This window comes from Pygocentrus nattereri, chromosome 5 (assembly GCF_015220715.1).
Source record: "Pygocentrus nattereri isolate fPygNat1 chromosome 5, fPygNat1.pri, whole genome shotgun sequence".
NCBI lineage: Eukaryota > Metazoa > Chordata > Actinopteri > Characiformes > Serrasalmidae > Pygocentrus > Pygocentrus nattereri.
In genome coordinates, this window is record NC_051215.1 from 18,366,670 (window position 1) to 18,387,360 (window position 20,691).

At 37.4% G+C, this 20,691-nt stretch overlaps 1 protein-coding gene across 1 annotated transcript in view; it reads left to right on the forward strand.

The window, feature by feature from the left end:
- Positions 1 to 745: 745 nt before the first annotated feature.
- cntf (ciliary neurotrophic factor) overlaps positions 746 to 20,691 on the forward strand; it is a 21,430-nt gene continuing 1,484 nt past the window's right edge. The window contains exons 1-2 of the mRNA XM_037538839.1: positions 746 to 1,124; positions 8,709 to 9,002. Of these exons, the coding sequence (XP_037394736.1) occupies positions 1,029 to 1,124; positions 8,709 to 9,002 (390 nt within the window). The 5' untranslated portion in view covers positions 746 to 1,028. The remainder of the gene's footprint in view (positions 1,125 to 8,708; positions 9,003 to 20,691) is intronic.

A 20,691-nucleotide genomic window follows, 5' to 3' on the forward strand; every position in this document is an offset into this window, starting at 1 on the left:
GCTTAAGTAGCTAACCTACCCTGACAGAAAAAACAGCAGACTGATCACCACCAAAACCAGCATATTCCTGGCCATTAAAAACCATCAGGAATATTAAAACCAAATGGTTTTGCTTTCTAATGTGGATTAGCGTAGCGATTTCCAATAGAGACCATTTGTTTCCTGTAGAATATCTTTAGTTCCCATTAATAAACCATCAACTGCATTTAGAATCAGCCACTGGTCATCTATTAAACCATTATGATCCTTTACATTGTTATATCAACCCATTGAGAAAGCCAAACACAGTACAAAACCAAGGACCCAAAAGAAACACAATGGTCTCTATATTTGTTTTTGTTTTTTTCAGTGGGGATGTTGTGTTTTGTGTGCTGGTATCCTGATCAACCAGCATGACCATGCTAGTGGTCAGTTAAACCTACACCAGACCAGCATAGTTTCCAGAAGGCTATTGGACGTTTAGATTCATTGATACGCATTTCATGTTGAGGCAACCAAACGTTAAAATTTTCCCCATAATATTTTTTAAAGCAGAATTTTCTGTGGACTTTCTAGTGATAGGTAGGTGGCCCCTGGGGTGGAAAAGGTTGAGCACCCTTGGTTTAACCTTTATCAGTAACGACGTTTTGATATTTTGTAGGCTACAAACAGTTCGACTTTGTTGAACCTGTGAATCGGTTCAAATGAATCACTGAGATGAACTAGTTCAAAAGAACAACTCGTCCATTTTCGGTCCAGCCGTGTAAATTCTGCACAGTCCCGCCTCCAAGCCTTACGGACTGTTTTCTCAGAAAGGGCTTGAGCAGCTCGGACTATGATATTTTAACCGGTGAACGTTCGAAACAGAAGTAGTCTCCCTAATTCATAACTTTACGTATAGTATGTTTTTTCCGTCGTTCACAAAAGTCCATGGTTCACCACAGGACGAGTAATGGAAATCATGAAATATCTCTTTAAGCCAAGAGTACTTGTTCTAGCAAGCCAGGTTACCTTGAGCTGTTTTAATTAGAAGAAAGACAGTAACCTAGATGGCTGGCAGGCAGAGATCTGGGGGCCAGACTGGGAAAGCAGCAGCTATTGCCCGGCTACTACACGAAGAATGCGCCCATCTTCTGCAGTTATACGTAAGTTAACTATAAACTTTAAACCAAACTCTTACTACTAGGACACAGAGTGGAGCTAAATTTAAGAATTTAAGCGCCGTATGTAATGTAAAGTGTTTATGGTCTAGCAGCAGAAGGAATTAAACGGTGTCTGTGAAGATGGAAAGGTTTACTATATAAAGGAGAAAACTCGAGTTTGGGAAGGCATCCGTCCAAACTGTTATTTATTTGCCTGGGCAAGCTACACACAGAGAAGCCTGAACCCATTCTGCAGTAAAGGTAGTAGGTTTGTTTAGCTAATTTTATTAAAGCAGAGGTCAAAGTAGCTACAAAAAAATCTCTAGTCCATCTCAAATCCTTAGTATCTGTCAGTAATTAACTGAAGTTTGTTGGGTTCTGTTTTCCTTCTTTTGTGCCCCTTTTGGTCTGAAATAAAATGCTAAAGCCCAGAAGCTGAACCAGCACAAGAGAAGGACATTAAACCATAAAAGGAATTTGGAACTGAATGCTAATGACTAAAATGTAATAAGAAAATTAAATTTACGTAAATATACTTAAATTAAAGTAAAAGTATTTATCATTCATAAATTCATCAGAAATTTACTTCTTAATTACATGGAATTGAATGAATGTAGCCTAAGTATACCTTCACACTATGGGATTGTTCCAGTGATCACAGCAGTTGACTAGCTAATAACCCCCCCACCACCACCCAAGCCCTTCCCTTTTACCTACATGTCACAGCAGAGCTGCTCTTTAAAAGGCAGCCAGGAGAGAGGGAGTGGCCTGGAATGTAGCTTTGGGTTGGTGAAAGTTTTTATTGGATAATGGATATTTTTAGACATGGATCTATAAGATATAACATAAAGTAGTGTCTAGATAAATCTCTTCCTGAGTTTTTCTTATCATTTCTATTCAGTTCAGTTCAAGAGGTGTGACTGTATGGATTACTGATTACAGTATCTAAATATAGTCTAAATATCTACTGCCGAACATATTCAGCAGAGGTATTATTATAATAATAATATACCAGTATTGGTTTGATTTTATTCTTTTTATTACTTTCTTAACAAAGAACAGCAAATTTGAACTGTCTATAGCTGAACATGTTTTATGGAATTGTCGTAGGTATATAGAAGTAATCACAAAGTTATATAATGAATAGTAGTCACAGCTAAGTTACTACCAACAATAATGGCAACAACAATAATAATAACTACCAATATATCTTGGTAGTATATTATTATGATTATTATGATTATTATAGTAATACTCATCTACCAAGATATATTTAACAGCTGATATAATATACATGAATTTGTAAACTATTTATTATTATTGTGTATTTCTTCATGCAGTTTTGAAATTAATAACAACAATAATAACAACATCTACAAATAATGATTACAATAACAATGATAATAATAACAAAAATCCATTTTCGTAAAATATTAAGACAGGTATAAATAACTCGCTGCAATACATGATTTGGGCTAATACATATTGTAATCTTAATTTAATGACTATTCTACACAGTTTCTATTGAAACTGGGCTAATTCAACTCCATTACCATCCATGTCATCTTGCAAGATATCCATCCATCCATTTTCCAAGCCGCTTCTCCGGTCAGGGTTGCGGGGGGATGCTGGAGCCTATCCCAGCAGTCTTCGGGTGGAAGGCAGGATACACCCTGGACAGGTCGCCAGTCCATCGCAGGGCAGACAGACAGACACAGACAGTCACTCACACACTCACACCTAGGGGCAATTTAGCATGCTTTGGACTGTGGGAGGAAACCGGAGAATCCGGAGGAAACCCATGCAGACACGGGGAGAACATGCAAACTCCACACAGAGAGGACCCTGGCCGTCCGGCCGGGGAATCGAACCCAGGGCCTCCTCGATGAGAGGCGACAGTGCTACCCACCACGCCACTGTGATTTGTTTAACCAACAAAGCAGCACCAAAGTGAAGGCTATATTATGCCATTCAGCCTTTACAATACTATACACACCGTTGCAATAAATATATATAAATGAGAGATACTCTAAGCAATCATTATATTTTTGTATATCACTGTTTGCTTTGAGCATCCTGACATCACATTTCCAGATGCTGTATAAAAAACCCAAAAAATGTTATTTAAAAAAATAAATCAAAATAATACATGTTGATCTATAATCATGTCACATTGCTAATTCACCCCAGTGTTGTTTAATATACTGCAAGGCATATCACAACTGCAGTATTTAGCAATATAACTGAAGTATTAGTATTCTGTCCATATTGTGCCACCCTAGCCCGGAGGTACTTTTTATTCATCTGGTTGATATTGGAGGTTGTTTGCCTATAGCTTGCATGATCACTCATGTAACATAAGTCAGTGAAGGTATACAGGGTGTTCTGGCAAATTGTCTGAAGAATAAAGAAGAACATGTAACTTGTTGCCTGTTCAATTTCCTGAGGCTTGTACAGAATCATGTGAGCGCCCACAGATGAACACTTCTTGTCTTTTGCACTGAGTAAATTCATCTGGATTTTTGTAAAAAGGAATACTTTATGCAAAATGACAGCATTTATTTAAAATAAATAAAAGCTGTGCTTATACATTCCATAAAGGATTCTGTGCAACTGTACCATAAAACTGATTAGGGTTTCCTAAAGAACCTTGCAGTGTGTGATTCTTTAAATAAACATTGCTGTACATGAGATATATAAGTGTGTAGAACCTTTTTAAAGATAAAACGACAAAGCCAAGAAACTTTTATTTGTAAGAGTGTAGTGAGTGCCAGCTAGTGTGATCTTTATTGTATTAATGCCAACGGGCACTATAAGTGTCTGTCTAAGTGAAACAACACATCTTCTACAGAGAACTTAAATATGACATGGTAAATACAGTTCATTTCAAGTATTGTATTGTACTTTTCTCAATAAGTATTATGCCAAAGTCACCACAGCAAAATTGTATATTGCAACTTTACTCCTGGACTAGGATTCAAATGCATTTGAAAATGTTTTAGAAATGCAGCCAAATATGTTTATACAAATAATGGATGAGTAGTTTATGAATCCCTTATGAAGACAGGGTCTGTCCAAAATCCACCAGGCTGGACATGTGACAATGGTTGTTTGGAGAAAGGGATAGCCTAAACCCACTTTATCTCTCTTGATACCTAAAGACATAGGTGATATTTGAGACTTATGTCAGGGGGGGCAAGCCATCTCAGTTAACTATATAGTAAGTATAAACCTATAGCACAGGCCTGCATATTAGGGAATAACCTATAAGTATAAACTATGTCCTACCTTAGTGAAGTGCAAGATGGTGCCCCCTGGGCACAGCAACAAATGCACTGTTTTTTCCTAGTCCACTTGAATGGCCCATTCAGTATTTAGCACTGCAATGTCAGACAGTCACTCCTGACTTACAAAGTTTTCAGTTGTTCCTTTTGCATGATGTGGTGTTCATTGACATGGCCAGGAGCAGTTTGTAGAGGTTACTGATGTTTACTAGAGTATTGATCTAGATCTGACACTTTAAAAAAATGGTAATCATTGATCAAAGCCAATTTCTTTTATTGTCATAGCATAACTCAGCATGGTAGCGAGCATATTTCCATATATAGACTAAGGCTAGATGAAAAGAAGTCAGAACATAATAAGTAGCTTTCCCTGCAGTTCTCTGTTCTTTATCTTATACTCACTGAAGCGTGATAGTTCTTTCTGTTCTGTACATAGCTTGATTTGAAAAGCTCTACAAAGTTATCTGCATAATGCAGTACGGAATTAGCCTAAATGCAGGTTTTATATTGTAATATAAAATATAAATAAATAAAGTGATATTTTAATATTACTGCTTACCCCCTGAGAATCTGATCTGCTGAGCCATTCAAAGTGGAATGGGAAAATTTGAACAAGCAGCTGGCGAAACAGTAGGTGACTTCAGCTTCATGAAGAGTTCAAAGGCATAATATGAGCAGGTTGCTCTATTTCTGCTTGGCAGCTCAATAACATTACAGTTTTTACACTGGTAGTACTCGAAATGTCCTACCTAGAGATTTTATTTATGGGAATATCTGTAAAAATGCACTATGGTAGGATATTTTGATTAGGTAGCACAACACACCAGAACACCACCATATCCCGCCTTATTTTCGTGTAGCTTGGAGAAGTTTGGAGAAAACTGTCCAAAACGTATTGGATTCTGAACATTTCACTTAACACAGGTGTGATAACAGTGGTTTTTCAAAAACCCCATTCGTTCTGGTCATAGAGAAATTGATCTTAGAACCGGAGTTCTCAATAAGGGCATAACTACAGAATGACACATGACTGTAGTGGTCTTTTAACCTTAGAAATATAGACATTCATATCACTTCAGCTCACTACAGAATGGCTACTAGAGTACAATAATATCAGCTAACATCAATGAATAGGTGAAAATAAGCATAATCGAAACTCTAGGTAAGCCATGTTAGCTGGAGATGTAGAAACAGCTTGCTAACAATAAACTAGTTGGCAAAAAGCTAAACATGCACACATGCCAGCAGGGGGATATGCCAGGTCGTCATTGTCCATAGCACCGCTGTAGATGTTTTAAACACTGGCTCCAACATCTACTCTCTCTTGATGCTGACAGCTTTTGAGGGAGAAAATTAAAATTGTTTCTCTGAAAGAAGCTGTAGTAGCAAGTTAAAAAAAAAGCGCATTTATGTTAAGGTTGAGTAGCAGTTGTAAAATGCTGACACAGAGGTTCTTTTCCTCTGTTTGACAAGCTTCATTCCTCTGTGAATAACACAAACCTTTTTCTCCTCTGCTCATCATCAGCTAACAAACCACTGAAACTGAGATAAGGTTGTTTTTGCTTCAAACTTGAACACTTGAGTAAGCTGTACCTGCTCTACCTGCAGAAAAAAATGCAGAAATGTGAAAAGGGCCTATTTACCTTAGTGACTGCAGTGCTTTTGGTAGTACATTGCATTGCCTGAAAGCTCATCGCATCAGAATACAGGCTGTCCCTATTGTCATGGAGATCAGTCTCCATACATAGTAGATCATTTTGACGAATATCAATAGTCCATAAATAAAGTGCGTTGACAAACATTTTAGCAGGAGAAAATGCCTGAGTATATAATCTGCTACTGAGATCTGATCAGTTAGCAGTGTAGGACTTTTGTCTAATTTAAAATCTGTAATACACTGTGAAACTCAACAAGGCTTTAATTATCACTTTTTAACTACAAACTCATTTCTAAAAAAGTTATGACTTTTTAGATAAAATGTAGATAAAATGCAGATAAAATATTGTGATTTTATTTTATTTAGAATAGCACAAAGGAAAGATATTTAACATTTTACCTAATCTACTATTTGTACCTTTACCTTTTTGTAAGTATATCCTTACAAAAATGTCAGGACAGGGGCCAATGCAAGACTGGAAAAATTTTAGAATGATCAAATACAGAAATATTTTGTTGTAAGATCTGACAAGTCAAGATAAGATCTTTCACAAATGTGTATTACAGAAGCAAACTTTATGTTAGGTTAGAAAATCTTAACCTACTTGATCAAAGTCAATAATAAACTACCATGTCTGTTTCTTAGCAACTGACCAAAAGCACACAGAAGTTAAAACATCTCTGGGGTTGTCATCAAGTTAGGGCAAAATTGTGTCTAGTTAAGGTGTTTTTGTAATACTGTTTTCTTATCCTGGAGTTAGGATCAGATTACTTAAGAACTGCAGTTCTAAAATAGCCTCTCTCCTAAATTTAGTCTTTACTGAAGTTGTCATGGTGATTAAGCAAGTAAGATAAGATTTTAGACTGAAGAAAACAGGTGAACAGGTAATGCTATCGTGATAAAGCAAAAGAGGAGCATTCACAAAAGGCTCAGTCACCACTTTGTCTACTGAGTGAATAGTCCAACAATTTAAGAACACCATGTGACAATGAGAAATGTGAGAGAATGAGAAATGTGAACATCCTCTACAGAAAACACACGTCTTATATAGTAGTGCACAATTACTGTTTATATGAGAAATGTGACCAAAACATATGGGGGGAAAAAACATAAAATGCGACCAACACAAAAGTTATGGCACATTTTATATTTTATGTTGTATATACATAGTTAAATGTGTTCCCTGTAGAGGATGTGTATTTTGTTTTACTTAGAAAATCTACAAAATGTGTAAATTCAAACTTTTGCATACAACACATTGAGTTTGTTTGTTTGTTTGTGTGTATGGCTGTCTAATCAATAAGCAATTCCATGAGATCAGTGCCAGATAGGCATAGTTTTTTTTTAGATTAAGCAATGACACTGCTTCAAAAACATTTTTGTTCTTACCACAAAAAAAAACACAAAATGATTTTGCCTCCTCACCAAGCATATTTATTTTATTGTGCCAAATAAAACAGAGAACTACAACCAGAGATGCTATGAGGACTTTGGTACAACCCAGGTGATGAAGGGGAATGTGAAAGGATTGAATAATGTATTCATAACTGGCTGCATCAGTTTTAAACAATAAATTGCTTGATTTTTCTGTGAAAACTAAAAAACTCATATAAAAATCGTTGTTTTCTCTACATGTTTCGTGTAGCAGAGTAGTCCATCTACCGCAAAAATGTGAATGCAGCCCAAAACTGTCATTTACTCTTTATTAGCCATTTAATGTAATGGTATATTATTTTTATGGCTAAATAACTTTGTGTGGGGAGCAAAAATCAAGAACAATTACTATATTTTCTTAAAATGTATGTTTATATTAAATTACAGGAAAATGTTAATTCAATTTATTTAGTGATTTTTAAGATGTAACTTTAATGTCTGTACTTGTACAGACATGTAAAAATGCCTTGGATAGCTTCCTTTTTTTGTTTGTTTGGTAGGTTATTTGCTTATTTAAGTATTTTATATAAGGTTCAGCATTCAGCAGCCGGTTTTGTGTTATAAGAACTTTTTGCTATTTTTTATGTGCTCTGTCCTCAGTGCTTACAGAGAACTTGTAGAGAGAATTACAATTATCTGCAATGTTTTCCGTGTTCTCAAACGCTAGTGGGCGCTCCCGACTGAGTCTAAAATGAATGGGTTGGTATGGAGCATCTGAGCTAAATCATAGTTCATAAATGCTTAAACATTTTTAGTGTAAAAGAATGCAATAATTTCCAGAACACTGAATATCATAAAACATTTTAACACATCTGTTATATTTTAAGAGCTTTTAAACTTGAGTTATAGGAGTTTAAATCCGCACTTCATGTATGCCCATAACGTCACTGAGCGCGAACAGCCAATGAGCTGCTCCGCTCACCCAGCAATCATCACACTCTAGCAGTAATGCCCGCCTTCAGCTGCCCAAACCCATTTGCTGTAGTAAAAAGGAAATATATGGGTATGGTTTTTTAGTGAAATACATATTTCTGCTTTCTAAAATTAAAGAAACGCTCTTTGCGAGTGATTAGAAACTATTTTAGAAACTATTTTAACTTTATTTCCCTCTGCTGTTTAGTAGTCCTGTTTTATATAACTGGGGGAATAGGAAGTGGCCAGGCTCCTCATAAACCGGCTGTTTCTTAGTTTTTCTCTGTCTTACTTTTCCAGAGTAAGCGCGAGTCCCTCCCATCTTTTGCTGCCCCTGGGGGTCAGTTGGTGACATTGCCTCCGCTGGGTGCTCAGCTTTCCCCTGTAGAGAAGCTTTGCTTTATGCATGCTGCGCTCAGTGAGTGTCTCCGCTTGCTGAACGAAGCCATTAAGCGTGAGGATGCTGAATTTCCCCCCGAAGAGGATGAATACAGGACTCAGCGCGCAACCGTCAAAGACAGACTGGGACACTTGCTGCTGACCACTGAGCGCCTCCTGATGGACAGCAAGAAATGTGCAGCCGGCGTCGCAGAGGTATTTATGCTCGTGTATGTGCGTACGTTTGGGTGTGTGTGTGTGTGTTTATGTGTGTTAAGGGCATTCAGATACTGAAGAAAATTATCTATGCTATGTGGGAGTGATTTAAATGGAAAATGAATGTATAGTGCTGGAAGTACAGTATATTTACTGCTTCATGATAGTCAGTCAGAGGTATCTGTAACACCGTAACACACTGTCTCTCTTAATAATGGAATGACTAATATAACTGATGTTATATACAATTACACAATCTGTAATTGTAGACCTACAATATACACTAACATGATAGGTGTTTCTGATAACATGACCAATGAGTATATGTACAAGGTAGGTGTACCTCACACACTGAGTTGCCAGTTTGTTTATACATATGTACACAACAATCAGTTCACAGTCTGATTGATTAAAAAGAGTTCTCACTAAAATTTTCTTTTAATTTAAAATGATTAAATATAGATATCATTTTCTTTGTCATTTCAATCCCTGTTTTTGTAAATGCTCGGCTACATTGAAAATGAGGGTTGCCCTCAATGTACTTCCGAGTCGAAATAACGGTTGATTGATTATTATTATTATTATTATTTTTCTTTTTGTTTTTATTACAATTCCAAAAATGTTGGGATGCTGTGTATCATGATAGTTAATGTAAATAAAAAACAGAATGCAATTATTTGCAAATCTCATAGACCCATATTTTATTCACAATAGAACATAGAACACTTCTCAGATGTTGTGAGACATTATACTATTTCATGAAAAATATTAACTCATTTAGAACTTGATGGCAGCAGTGCATGTCAAAAAAGCTCGGACAGGGGCAACAAAAGGCTGGAAAAATAACAGGTACTAATCAAAAACAGCTGGAGGCATAGTATCTCAGACGCAAAGATGGCCAGAGGTTCACCATTCTGGACAAAATTGAGTCTAAAAATTGTGGAACAATTTCAGGAAAATTGCAAAGACTTTGGATATTCCACCATCTACAGTACATAATATCATCAAAAGATTCTGAGAATCTGGAGGAATCCCTCTAAGCAAGGGACAAGGCCTACGGTCAATATTGGATACTTGTGACCTTCGTGAGCTCTCAGGAGGAACTACACTGATAACCGGCATGATTCTGTACTGGAAATCACTGCTTGGGCTTGGATGCTTCTAGAAATCATTGTCTGTGAACACAGATGTGCAGTCCACAAATGCAAGTTGAAGATGTATCATGCAAAGTCATATGTCAACACAATCCAGAAATGCCACCATCTTCTCTGGGCCAAAGCTCATTTAAAATGGTTTGAGGCTAAATGGAAAACTGGTCTGTGGTCAGATAAATCAGAATTTGAACTGGTATTTGGAAACCACAGACACTGTAAGACTCAAGAGGAGAGCGACCATCCAGCTTATTATCAAAACACAGCTCAAAAGCCTGCATCTCTGATGGTATGAGGTTGCATTAGTGCCTATGGTGGGGGCAGCTTACATATCTGGAAAGGCACTATCAATGCTGAACAGTAAATAGAGGTTTTAGAACATATATTTCTATCCAGACAATGAGTCTTGCATGGAAGGCCTTGCATATTTCAGCAGGATAATGCTTAACCACGTACTGCATCCATGGCTTCGCAGAAGAAAAACCCAGGCACTGTCACCAATCAGAATCATCAGAATCAGAATACTTTATTGATCCCAGAGGGAAATTGCAGTTATTACAGTTGCAACCATTTATGTAAAAGAATAAACACTTTAATAATTTAAAACAAAGAGAGAAATTTGCAATATGTACATGAGATTAAAGTTCTTATGAATACAGTAAAGTGGCAGTGACTGTGATAATAAATATGAAACTCTTGTATAAAGCAGTTCAAATGATTGCACTTCTGAGTTATTGCACACAATTATTAATATTACACATATGAACAGTACAGTTAGGTATTGAGTATTGCACAGATGAACCACACATTGTGAATCACACATTGAGGGAGGAGTTATAGAGTTTGATGGCCACAGGGAAGAATGTCTTCCTGTGGCGCTCTGTGGTGCATTTTCTTGCACTGAATGTGCTCTTATATCTCATCACTGTGTCATAGAGTGGGTGGGATCTGCCGATAGAAAACATTTGATGCTTCATGCCCAGGACTTCCAGAAATCATTGTCTGTGAACACAGTTCACTGTTCAATCGACAAAGGCAAGTTAAAGCTTTATTATATCATGATATAAGCCATATGCCAACATAATTCAGAAGTGCCGCCATCTTTTCTGGGTCATTTAAATGGTCATTTAAAATGGATTGAGGCGAAATGGAAAACTGGTTTGTGGTCAGATAAATCAGACTTTTCCAGACATTTACAGACTATTGTTACAAGAAGAGGGGATGTTACACAATGGTAGATGTAGTCATGGCCCTGTCCCAACTTTTTTGAGGCGCATTGCCACCTAAAGTTAATATAATTCATGAAATTGTTAAATGTCTCACTTTCAACATCTGATATGTACTCTATTTTCTATTGTGAATAAAATGTATGAGATTTATGAGATTTGCAAATCATTGCATTCTGTTTTTATTTACATTTATTTACATTTTACACAGCATCTCAATGTTTTGGAATTTGGGTTGTATTAGAACATGTTATAATATTACTATTTTGCATAGATTTGTCTGGGAATGGCACTCTCAAATTATATAAAACACTGAAAGACTAATACATCAGGAATCTAATGATATCTCCTGATATGCATGCCTGTTTGTATTTTATAGTTTATATGTAACACCAAATGCCAAGACACATGGATCATTTGTGATTTAACTGATGTTTAAACAACAATATTGTGCATTTGCTCTTTATTTTATTTGCAAAATATTACAAAATATTCTTAGATTTTTTTTCCTCTACTATTTTGTAATTCTTGCTGATGTAGTAGCTTGGCTTGTTAATGCATTAGCGGACAACCAGTAAACTAAAATATAATACAATTTTGGGACCTTCTATTTTAATATTTTTTAAATATTTTTTTATCACATACATTTGCTTATAAGACTTGGGCTTATTATATCCTAAAGCCTTTTATTCAGTAATTGTATGGAAACAACACAAACTGCTTGAGATATTCTTAAAATGTACAGATAACAACTTGAAGGAAAAAAAAACTAACTTAGTCTTAGTAAGGTGTTTGGCCTGGGCAACCATGATCCACTAGAATGGCTTCAATACTCATTGAAATAGATTTTACAAATCTGTGGAACTGTAATGTAAGGATGAAACACCATTCTTCCCAATGATATTCCTTAATCTGGTGTTTTCATGATGATGGTGGAGAGTGCTGTCTAACATATCAGTCCAAAATCTCCAGTGGGTGTCCATTTGTGTTCAGATCTGGTAACTGAGAAGGCCATATCATATGATTTACATCATTTGTATTTACATCATTTTCTTTTGGGGGCTGTAAGCAAGATTTTCTTTTGGGGGTGGGAGGCACATCTTGCTAGCTGATTTGCTGTGAAATTAAAGGCTAATAACAATGAGTACCACAACTTGTCTAAATTATGTACATTTATAATTGACTTCTTTGTGACTGTTCATGTTTGGATTTGTTTGGATTGGATGTTTATTATAAATATCAAACTTTCATGCAAGACCATGCATAGACCCCTGGAGGGGGAGGTATTCAAAGTTATAATGGACCACAATGATAAAACACCAACTATAGTATAACTTTTTAACTATAGCAACAACCAGTATTCAAACAGAAAATAACAAGGAATCATTCATCACACAATATCACATATTTATTTTGATAAAAGCTAATGTGATTATGAATATTTCTACCTTTTAATGTAAACAACACTACTGTCAAATACAAATTACTCTTCATAGTTAAAGCTGATTGAAGCTTTTTAAATGGAATTACTTTTACAGGAACAATGTATAATTCTAAATGCTTAATTTTGATTTTCATATCAGCTAGCACCCAATTAATGGTGACATACAAACCAATGATCACAACAAATCTGCTACCACAATACAGGCTATAACAGAAAAGTGTTTCCAAAACAAAACACAAAAACCTTTCCATAAAGTACTACTAGGCTACTGGGCTTGGGTTTGATCAACTAATTTACGTCATGTACATAATGAAATAATTGCCCAGACAGAATTGTAAAATCCATTTATATGTTACATTAATAACCATGTGAACAGTCAGTTGGGTGGCTCATCAAAGATTATTTTTAGTACAGCAGTTAAAATTACACCAGGTTCAAAGTCTGTTTCAATTTCTTGCAGAAGTATTTTTGTACACACAGATTATTATTTATTCAAACTAGCTCATATCCTCAAATAACCAACAAACTAAACAACTCACCTTTCAGTAAACAGTGTCATTGATAAGTGAGGTGGTGTTAACCACAAAGTTTTATCCAAATACAACGTTTTATTTCTGTTTTATCTTTGGACATGCTTAGAAAACAAATCCTTTATCCAGACATCTGGTACTGGCACATTTTATCACCACATCTGGAGTTTTACATTTAAAATCTGGCATGCTGGCTGAACTCAAGACTTTATTGAGTCAATGGCAGAAATGGTTGTTAAGCTGTCATTGGATTACCAAGGAAATGAGAGCAGTTGAGCAGTTAAATATGCAGGAGTCAAGAATAATGCTAAAAAGTGTTAAAATTCGATCCACATCATTTTGTCATTCTTCCATTAAATTATTAGCTAGTAAGGGAATAAAAGCACATGCTTCACTACCCGCAAGTCCACATAATAGTATAGTAATAGTTAAGAAGTTGTTAAGGAGCACCCTGGTGGCCGCTGGGCCCAAAGCACCTGCGTATGTGGCTTATTAGGCAGAGTCAACACTGCATCAGACCATTCACTGACCCTTCATGCCCTGTGTATGGGGCACTGTCATCTTGGAAGTATCCACTTCTATCAGGATAGAAATATTTCATCATAGGACAAAGGTGATTAGTCAAAATAATTTTGAATTGATTGGCAGCAAAAAATGGTGCCACTCGACCCCCACATTGTAGGGGACAAGTATTTAAGCTTGTACCTAACCAAGATGGTGCAGCACATGGCAGCGATGGTGAGACACCTGTACGTTTTGTGTTTGTTGTTAGTGCTGTCTATTGTACATCAAACTCAGCCAGTTGGAGTAGGGAACAGTTATTAAACTTCAGAAACAACATTTATCCAGCTATCATTCCAGAGTTTATTCAAAAAGCTTCATAGTTTTTAAAAATCCTCACAGTAAGTAGGTAGTGGAGGGACAGACATGTGGCTGAGATGGCGTCGGTTTTGTATTCCTTTCCAATCTACAATCTCTAGATAATGAATTGGAAGAGTTACTTCTGCTGAAGAAAACCATCAAGGACTTTTCAAATGCATCTGTCCTCTGCTTCATGAAGACCAGGCTTTCTGATCTGACCCTGGACAACATGCTATGCCTCCCTGGCTTCCAGCTACACAGAGTAGAGACCAGAGCAAACCAGCAAACCAAGGGGTACAGAAATGGCTTCATGTCAATGATGGCATAAAGATGTCTCGCATGCATTCCCCATCTCATCTATAAACCATTCAACTTTCCTAGAGAAATTCTTCTTTCATTCTGTTCACTGTTTACATTCTGCCAGGCATGCACACAAGCAACAGACAAAACTACTGGCCAATCAGATAATAAAATGAGATGTGCCTAAATGAATACACAGACACTGTGACGTCATACATTAGTTTCTACAAGGACAGCTGAATTTTAACTACAGCACAGGTGAAATACAGCACAACAAACCATGGTTTTTAAGCTTAACTTATGCAGCTTCATAAGAGAAGGCAGTATTCAAAAGTGGGGACAATCCTTTACAAAGCTAAAAATACAAGCTGAAGAAAGGCGGAAAAGCCACTGCTGTATCACCTCTTCTTTTACCAACACTCTGTCAGAGTTTGGGAACTGAGAAGAGCAGTTGCTATACTTTTGAAACTGAGGTGTTTTCACATTCTTGATTGATAAAGGATTTTAGCTGCTCAACAGTTCAGGGTCTCCCTTGGAATAATTTTAGTTTCGGAGCACACCAAATGTTTTCATCGGGTAACGTGTCGGGACTGCAGACTGGACTGCTTTCTATAGAGCCATGCTGTTGTAATACAGGCAGAATGTTGTTTGGCTGAAATAAGCAAGACCTTCCTTGAAAAGTATGTTGTCTGTATGGCAGCATATGTTGTTCAGCGTTATTGGTACAAGTCACTCATGCCATGTGCGCTAATGCACACCTTTTCCATAATGGATGCTGGCTTTTGGAGGTCTTTAGCTCAGGGGATGTGATCTCCTAAGAGAATGTAAAATTTTAATTTGTTGAACCGCAGGACACTTTTCCACTTTACCTCAGTCCATCTTAAAGGAACTCTTTCCCAGAGAAGGCAGCAGCATTTCTGGATCCTGTGCAGATATCGTTTCTTCTCTGCATAATAGAGTTTTAACTTGCATTTGTAGATGCAACGATGAACTGTGTTCACAGACAGTGGTTTTCAGGAATGTTCCTTAGCCCACACAGTGATTCTTCACTGCAGAATCACACCTGTTTTTAATGCAGTGTCACCAGAGGGCACAAAGATCATGGCCAGCCAATATTGGTTTTTGGCTATGTTTCTTGCAAACAGAGATTTCTCTGGATTCTCTGAATCTTTAAATGATATTATGTACCATAGCTAAAGAAATCTAATCAGTTCTACATTGAGAAAAATTCTTGAATTTTTGCACTATTTGCTCATGCAGGCTTTCACAGAGTGAACCCAGGTTTACTTCTGAAAGACTTAGCCTATCATGTTTTCTCATACTCATACTCATGTTCCTGACCCGTTGTCAATGAATCACCCGGTGTTTTTTAGTATTATTCAACTTTACTAATCTTTTGTTGCCCTGTCCCAACTTTTTGAAGCATGTTGCTGACATCAAATTGAAAATTTGCATAATTTTTTTGAAGACAAACTATGAAATTTCTCAGTTTCAACTTTTAATATGTTGTCATTGTACCATTTTCAATTGGATGTAGGGTGTGAATGAATTGCGCATCATTCCATTCTTTTTTTATTTACATTTTGTACAGTGCCCCAACTTTTTTAGATGCACAGTTGTATAAGGTGAGAAAAAGGACTTTCTATACCATGCCCCCACCCTCTCTTACCTCTGCCCCTTACTCATTTCATCACCAACAAATAAGATGTTAACAGGCTTTTCAGGAGGCAGATAGAAGGTGAGAAAAGCTCCAGGGCCAATTGGAGTCTCTTCTTTGCCTTAAAGTGTTATTGCTGCAGTAAAAGAAAACAAGCTGACTGGAAAAAACTACTATTAATGTAAGTCAGTAGAACCAGAATATTAGAAGTCATTTGGGCTCATTTTTTAGTCTATTCATCATAAAATGTACTTACAATGTAAAGGGTAACAGGTCCAGGGTGATTCAAAAAGATTAATCCGCTTTCAAAGCACCATACAACCATAGGAACCAATCACATACCAGTTGAAAGACATGGTCATAGAGTTTCTGACTGTCACTGGATCCCTTCAGTCTGCAAGGAGATGGTGACCGCTGACCAGAAAGCGTTTTGCGTTCACTTTAATTAGAGTGAATCCATTAACTGCGCAATGTGATTTTTGCTGGCAGTGAACCTGTAACAGCTCAGAGCATTCGTCGTTAGTTCCATAACACTAGATGATCTCTGAAATCCCATTGAAAGAGCCATAAGTACAGTGACAACTGACATGCTCAATCAAGTATGGGATGAATTTTACTATCGGATTGATGTTGTGCTTACCAATGGAGGAGGTCATATTGAGCACTTGTAAAATTATATAATAAACTTTATGCTCACTTAAATCATTTACAATTTACTGCATTTCTCTGTAATGCTTTACAAGTGATACAAATAGTTTGGAAATTGGATTAATCTTCTTGAATCACCCTGTATTTTCAAATTATTGAATTATATCATTAAAATAAATTATGTCAAAAACTGAAAAACATTTTAAAAAATGTTTTTGTATTTTTTCTGCTATCAACAGCAATTTGTTTGTGGGGGTGGGTTTTTTTTTTTACAAGAAAATGTCATGCTAATTATTTTTAGATATCACCCAAACCTATTATAAACCCTCTGCTGAATCCCCTGCAATTTGCATCTGGTCTTTTGGTGATGCTGTCAACTTGGCTGTGCACTTCATGCACTTTATTTAGTCCAGGAACCTATGTTGGAGTTCTTGTTTGTAAACTTCTGTTCAGTTTTCAACAGCATAGTGCCAGAACTTTCTGACAAACAGGAGACAGTAGGTGTGGCTAGGAAAACATTTGGCAGACCACAGGACCCTCAATACTGGTGTAGCAGAAGGTTGTGTGTTCTCACCCCTTGTCTTCAGTCTCTACGCCAATCATTGTGTCACTAAGGAACCAGCTATGAAGATCCTGAAACTTGTAGAATCTGTGGTCAGCCTCCTAGACAACTGAGAATCTGCCTATAGAAGGGAGGTCGAGCAGCAGCAGTCACCTGCTGCTCAAGACTGTAGAGATGTAGTAGTGGACTTCGGGCAGTCCCTCCCTACACCCCCTCAATATCAATGGCTTTATGGTTTCCACTAAGCAGTCAGTCAAGTTCCTGGGCAACACCATATCGAGGTACCTGAAGTGGGAGTGGAACAAGGTCTTCATAGCTAAGACAGCACAGCAGAGAATGTTCTTCCTGAGACAGTTTAAAAAATTAAATTTGCTGCAAAGATTGATCCAATTCTGCAAACAGATCATCATCATCCATATCATCCATAACCATGTCTATTTAGATCTGCATATGTGTAGATATTGTTATCTACATATGTACAAATATTCACACATCATTTTAGATCCTCTCTATGGCTCTTTAATATTCATGATTCTAATTATTTTATTTGTATTTTAATTTTCCCCTTTATTTTTCCCTAACAGTCTGTTTGCTTGTCTGGTCTTTTTACAGCCCCAAGTCTAAAAAACTTGGGATGCTGTGTAAAATGTAAATAAATGTTTATTGTTTATTCACAATAGAACGTAGAATACATATCAGATGTTGAAAGTGAGACATTTTACCATTTCTTAAGAAACATTAACTCATTTAGAACTTGATGGGATCAATGTATCTCAAAAAAGTTTGGACGGGGCAAAAAAAAGTAAGGATTCAAGGATTCAAGGATTCAAGGAGATTTTATTGTCATTCGCATCACATGGTACATGAGGTGGAACGAAATTAAGATCTCATGGTCCAGTTTACACCCAAGAGCTGTTATTAAAATAGATAAATAAATAGAAAGTACACAAGAGAGGGAGAGTAGGAAGTTAGCAGCAATATGAAGTCCAGAGTGCAAGTTTGCTATAGCAGCATGATATTGACTTAGAGCAGTGGATAAAGTGTCTAGATAAAGTGTCTCAGTGCGGTTTAAAGTGACAGTGCCTGTAACAGTACTTGTTCTTGTAAGTGTCAGTTGGAATTTAGGAGCCTTACAGCTTCTGGTATGAAGCTGTTTCTGAGTCTGGTTGTTTTGCACTTGATGCTCCGCAGCCTCCTGCCTGAGGGGAGCGGGACAAAAAGTGCATGTGCTGGGTGGGTGGGATCCTTCCTGATGCAGGTAGCCCTTTTCCTGCATCTGGAGGTGTAAATGTCTGTGGTGCTGGGGAGGCTGGCTCCAGCAATCCTCTGTGCAGCCTTCACCACCCTCTGCAGTGCTTTCCTATCTGCAGCAGAGCAGCTTCCATGCCACACGTTGATGCTGGAGCACACGACGCTCTCCACCACAGAAGGAGGTGAGGACTGCCCTCCCGAGTCCAGCTCGTCTCAGCCTCCTGAGGAAGTAGAGCCGCTGATGTGCCTTCCTGACCAGAGTGGAAGTGTTGTTGCTCCAGGTTAGGTTGCTGCTCAGGTGCACACCCAAGTACCTGTAGCTGTCGACCACTTCCACCTCAGAACCTCCAATGTGCAGAGGGAGGTGGTCATGATGGCCCCTTCTGAAGTGGTACTAATAAAAAAACAGCTGGAGCAATATGTAACTAACTCACATGACTGGGTATAAGTGAGAAATCCCTGTACGCAAGGTACAAGGTCGATGGTCAATATTGAATGCTTGTGATATTCAGGTCCATAGGCGGCATGGTTCTACACAAGAAAAATCACTGTTTTGGCTTAGGAACACGTCCAGAAATCATTGTCTGTAAACACAGTTCGCTGTGCACTCCACAAATGCAAGTTAAAGCTGTGTTATGCAAAGAAGAAGGCATATATTAACACAATCCAAAAACGCCACGGTCTTCTCTGGACCAGAGCTCATTTAAATGGACTGAGGCAAACTGGAAAACTGTTCTGTGGCCAGATAAAAGAAAAATTGAAATTCTTTTTGGAAACCACAGACACTGCGTCCTGCGGACTCAAGAGGAGTCATCTCTGATGGTATGGGTTTCCACTAGTGTCTATGTCATGGGCAGCTTACATATCTGGAAAGACACTATCAATGCTGAAAAGTATATAGAGGTTTTAGAGCAGCATATGCTCCCATCCAGACAACGTCTCTTTCAGGGAAGGCCTTGCATATCTCAGCAAGACAAAATCACATACTACCTCCATCACAACAGCCTGGCTATGCAGAAGAAGAGTCCAGGTGCAGAACTGGCTTGCCTGTAATCTACACCTTTCATTAGTAGAAAACATTTGGCACTTCATGAAATGAAAAATCCAGCAAAGAAGACCCAGGACTGTTGAGCTACTAGAATCCTACATCAGACAAGAATGGGACAACATTCCTCTCCCAAAATTCCAGCAGTTGGTCTCCTCACTTCCCAGACATTTACAGACTGTTGGTAAAAGAAGAGGGGATGCTACACAATGGTAGACATGGCCCTGTCCCAACTTTTTGATGCATTGCTGCTCTAAGTTCTAAATGAGTCAGTATTTTTCATGAAATAGTAAAATTGTAAAATGTCACATCTGATATTTATGATATAAATTATGCCTATGATATCCAAATCATTGCATTCTTTTTATTTACTTTTATTTACATTTTACCCAGCATCCCAACTTTTTTGTAATTGGAGTTGTAGTATGTTACATGTAATGCATGTATGCACTCACCAAAACATATTCCTTATATGTGTTACATATTTGGTGAGATAAAGTGACTATGATTCTGATTATAATTCTCATGGTGTATGCCACACATACTCCCACCTTTGGAGAACATGTTGAAGGATGGATCATCTGACCATATCACTTTTTCGATATCTCTGTAGACCAGTAACTATGCTTTTGGCACTGCGGAACTCTCAAAAGTGCAATCGTTTTTGTAATGTCCTACGGTAATAACCTCTCTATGTAGTTGTGGACAGACTCTTCACACAATCTGATCATTGTCCTGTATTGACATTCTTAGTTACCTGAGGAACAGTTGCTCTGCTGTTTTTCCATATATACTGCATGAATGTATGAGCATCACACTCATTAAATGGATGTTTTTGACCACAATGTCCTGGCCTGTTTACTGATGTCTTTCCAATAGATCTAAATGCAGATGTCGCTTTTAGTCACTAGTTCTGTTGAAATGCTAGCCAGTTGAGCAGTCTTTGTAACTGACGGTCCTGCACAAATAACAAGCCTTCTTTCAAAGTCACTTAAATCCTTTCTTCTTGGCATC